At 47.8% G+C, this 3,911-nt stretch overlaps 2 protein-coding genes across 2 annotated transcripts in view; both read left to right on the top strand.

Moving 5' to 3' along the window:
* Positions 1-3,911, top strand: part of PGCKA1 (PDCD10 and GCKIII kinases associated 1) — a 117,597-nt gene that overhangs the window by 83,884 nt on the left and 29,802 nt on the right. The gene's annotated exons all lie outside the window — the stretch shown is intronic.
* PGM2 (phosphoglucomutase 2) overlaps positions 1-3,911 on the top strand; it is a 27,932-nt gene that overhangs the window by 21,740 nt on the left and 2,281 nt on the right. Inside the window, exons 11-12 of the mRNA XM_083368016.1 lie at positions 502-691; positions 3,457-3,590. Coding sequence (XP_083224142.1) covers positions 502-691; positions 3,457-3,590 — 324 coding nt within the window. The remainder of the gene's footprint in view (positions 1-501; positions 692-3,456; positions 3,591-3,911) is intronic.

Below are 3,911 nucleotides of genomic sequence, written 5' to 3'. Positions count from 1 at the left end.
TGGGAAAGGTTGAGGGCAAGAGAAGAAGGGGACGACAGAGAATGAGGTGGCTGGATGGAGTCACTGAAGCAGTAGGCGTGAGCTTAAATGGACTCCAGAAGATGGTAGAGGACAGGAAGGCCTGGAGAGAAAGTTGTCCATGGGGTCGCGATGGGTCAGACATGACTTCGCAGCTAACAACAACATATCTATCTATATCTATATCTCATTGGCCACCTAATGAGAAGGAAGGACTCACTGGAGAAGAGCCTCATGCTGGGAAAGGGTGGAGGGCAAGAGGAGAAGGGGAGGACAGAGAATGAGGTGGCTGGATGGAGTCACTGAAGCAGTAGGCGTGAGCTTAAAGGGACTCCAGAAGATGGTAGAGGACAGGAAGGCCTGGAGGAACGTTGTCCATGGGGTCGCGATGGGTCGGACACGACTTCGCAGCTAACCACAACAACACTTAATAATACAATATCCCCTTTAATGAAACCATTTCTGCTTTTGCCTTTTGTGTAGGTACGGTTATCATATCACCAAATCTTCATATTTCATTTGTCACGATCCGAAGATCGTCGCGGCTCTGTTTGAGAAGCTTAGGAATTACGAGGGGGGAAACACCTACCCCCAAACCTGTGGACCATTTCCAGTCTCTGGAGTCAGAGATCTGACTACCGGCTATGACAGTAACCAGCGTGATAAAAAAGCCGTAAGTAGCTGGCAAGGTTTTTTTTTCTATTGTATTCCTTGAAAAATCTTGGTTTTTTTTTTTGTTGTTGTTGTTGGTTTTTTTTCCAGATTTATGACTTCTCTCCTTAATCTCAAAGGTGCTTGTTTTGTTTTTTGTTTTTTAAAAAAAACGACTGGGCTTTCTTTGTTTTTTGTTTTTTTTTTTTTTTTGCGTGAAGGCATTTCGCTTCTCGTCCGAGAGGCTTCTTCCCTTCTAGGGAACTGGAGAAGCGAAAGGTTTTGTTCTTCTTTCTCAAGGGGAAAAAAAAACCCAATTAAGTCCAGCTGCCTCTTGAAAAAGCACCTGCCAGACGACCGTGACTTGGATGACTGAGAATCTCCATGTGTTGTGATTCAGGGTCAGCCTGTGGGTTCGGCAGTTGGGTCGGACAATTCAGAGGAGGAGGAGAGGGGTGTTGGAGAGCTTGCTGAGGATAGCCTTGAGGCTCCGCAGAGCCCTCAGCCAGGCCCCTCCCATCTGGTTACTACTCAGACCCAGCTGTGTGAGCCTGACAGCGTGGATGAAGATGACCCACAGCTGGCCCTGTTCAAGGACGCCCAACGCAGGAGGCAGTCAAATCAGGAGTAAACAGAGGAAGGCAATGGGGGCACCTCGGAAGGAGGCAGAGAGAAGCCACGCCGTGAACTGTTTAAAAAGGGGAATGCGTGGGAGGGCTGGTTTGCTGAAGGCAACCGTTTCAATAGCTCCTGTTTCATGGTTCGTGTTTGCTCTGTTTTATGTTAATAAATTTGGCAGGCTTAGTTCCAGCCTCTTGCCTTTTTTTAAAGGGGTTTGTCCCTGCCTTTTCTGCAGGGGCCGGTAGTAGGCTGGTACAGAACACCGTGGAAGTAAAGCGGTTCTTTCCTTACTTCTACTCGGTGTGCGTTTTGTGGACTTGGCTCCAGAAGTCTAGCTAGGTTAAAACGGGAATTAAGAAGAGGAAGCGTTCAAGGAATCGTAAGAACATGTAGGACTTCTGGGACGCGACTCTTTTTTTTTTCCCCCCAACGGAATCGTTTGTGATTTGTCTTGTGGTTTTTCGTGCGTGAACGTGTCGCACGCTCTGGGGAAAAAAATGGTTTCTGAATTAGGAGCCGCCGCCGCCGCGCGGTGGTCAGAACGGGGTACCTGCAGGCTAATCCTGCTGACTCCCCATTTTCGGCAGTTCGATCCTGACCGGCTCAAGGTTGACGCAGCCTTCCATCCATCCGAGGTCGGTAAAACGAGGAGCCAGATTGTTGAGGGGCAACAGGCTGACTCTGTAAACCGCTTAGGGAGGGCTGTAAAGCATTGTGAAGCGGTGTATAAGTCTAAGTCAGGGATAGGCAAACCTCGGCTCTGTTATGACTCATGGACTTCAACTCCCAGAATTCCTGAGCCAGCATGGCTCAGCTTGGAAACCTCTCCCTTTCCCCTCAGCCTGGCTGGCTCAGGAATTCTGGGAGTTGAAGTCCACAAGTCATAAAGCGGCCTAGGGCAGGAGTAGGCAACCTTGGCTCTTTTATGACTCGTGGACTTCAACTCCCAGAATTCCTGAGTCAGCATGGCTCAGCTTGGAAACCTCTCCCTTTCACCTCAGCATGGCTGACTCAGGAATTCTGGGGAGTTGAAGTCCATGAGTCATAAAAGAGCCGAGGTTGCCTACCCCTGGTCTAAGTGCTATTGCTACTCACTCCCTCCCTCCCTCCTTCCTTCCTTCCTTCCTCTTTCTCTGTCCCTCCCCCTCTTTTTCCTTCCTTCCCTCCCTCCCTTACCCTTCCTTCCTTCCCTTTTCTTTTTCTTTCTTTCTCCCTTCCTCCCCTTTTTCCTTCCTTCCTTCCTTTCCTTCTTTCCCTCCCCTCTTTTTCTTTCCTTCCCTCCCTCCCTTCCCTTTTCCTTTTCTTTTTCTCTCTCCCTTCCTCTCCTCTTTTTTCCTTCTCTCCCCTTCCTTCATTCCTCCCTTCCTTCCTTTCTTTCTCTTTCTTCTTTCTTTCTTTCTTTCTTTCTTTCTTTCTTTCTTTCTTTCTTTCTTTCTTTCTTTCTTTCTACCATCCTCCCTCCCCTTTTTCCTTCCTTTCTCCCTCCTTCCCTTCCTTCTTCTCTCCTTTTCTTCTCCCTCCCCTCTTTTCTTTCCTTCCCTCCCTCCCTTCCCCCTCCCTTTTCCTTTTCTTTTCTCTCTCCCTTCCTCTCCTCTTTCCTTCCTTCCCTCCCTCCCTCCTTCCCTTCCTCCTTCCTTCCTTCCTTTCTTTCTTTTTCTTTCTCTCTCCCATCCTCTCCTTTTTTCCTTCCTTTCTTTCTCTCTGCCATCCTCCCTCCCCTCTTCTTCCTTCCTTCCTTCCTTCCCTCCTTCCTTCCTTCCTTCCTTCCTTCCTTCCTTCCTTCCTTTCTCTCTCTCTCCCATGCTCCCTCCCCTCTTTTTCCTTTCCTTTCCTTTCCTTCCTTCCTTCCTTCCTTCCTTCCTTCCTTCCTTCCTTCCTTCCTTCCTTCCTTCCTTCCTTCCGCCATGGTGGCACAGTGATCAGAATGCAGCATTGCAGGCTAATCCTGCTGACTCTCCATTGCCGGCAGTTCGGCAGTTTGATTCTTAACCAGCTCAAAGTTGACTCTGCCTTCCATCTTTCACGGTCAGTAAAATGAGGACCCAGATTGTTGGGGGCCATAAGCTGACTTTGTAAACCGCTTAGAAAGGGCTGTGAAGCACCGCGAAGCGGTCTATAAGTCTTAAGTGCCATTGCTGTTGCTAAAGTTGACTTCTCTGGTCTCAGGTGCTCCCCACGAGTAAGAGCAGCCAAATGATCACGTTTACGTTCAGTAACGGATGTGTGGCTACAATGAGAACCAGCGGGACTGAACCCAAAATCAAATACTATGCGGAACTTTGTGCACCTCCGGGAAACAGGTATGGTTGGGATTAATTTTATTTTTATTTTTTATTTTTTTTTTAAAAAAAATAGGAAATTCTGATTAAAATTTCCTAATTTGATGAAGCTGGAGTTTTGTTATCCGAACTACAGGTAGTCCTCGACCACAGTTGAGCCCCAAATTTCTCTGAGACCTTTGTCAAGTGAGTTGTTGCCCCATTTTACGATCTTTTAGTGCCAGATGTGCTAAGTGAATCACCGCAGCTGGTAAGTTCATAACAAGTTTTTTTTTAAAGTGAATCTGGCTTCCCCCTTGATTTTGCTCGTCAAAAGGTCGCAAAAGCGGATCACACGACCTT

This window comes from Vipera ursinii, assembly GCF_947247035.1.
Source record: "Vipera ursinii genome assembly, chromosome: 7".
In the NCBI taxonomy this organism is placed as follows: domain Eukaryota; kingdom Metazoa; phylum Chordata; class Lepidosauria; order Squamata; family Viperidae; genus Vipera; species Vipera ursinii.
This window is presented reverse-complemented; position numbering and strand designations above follow the sequence as displayed.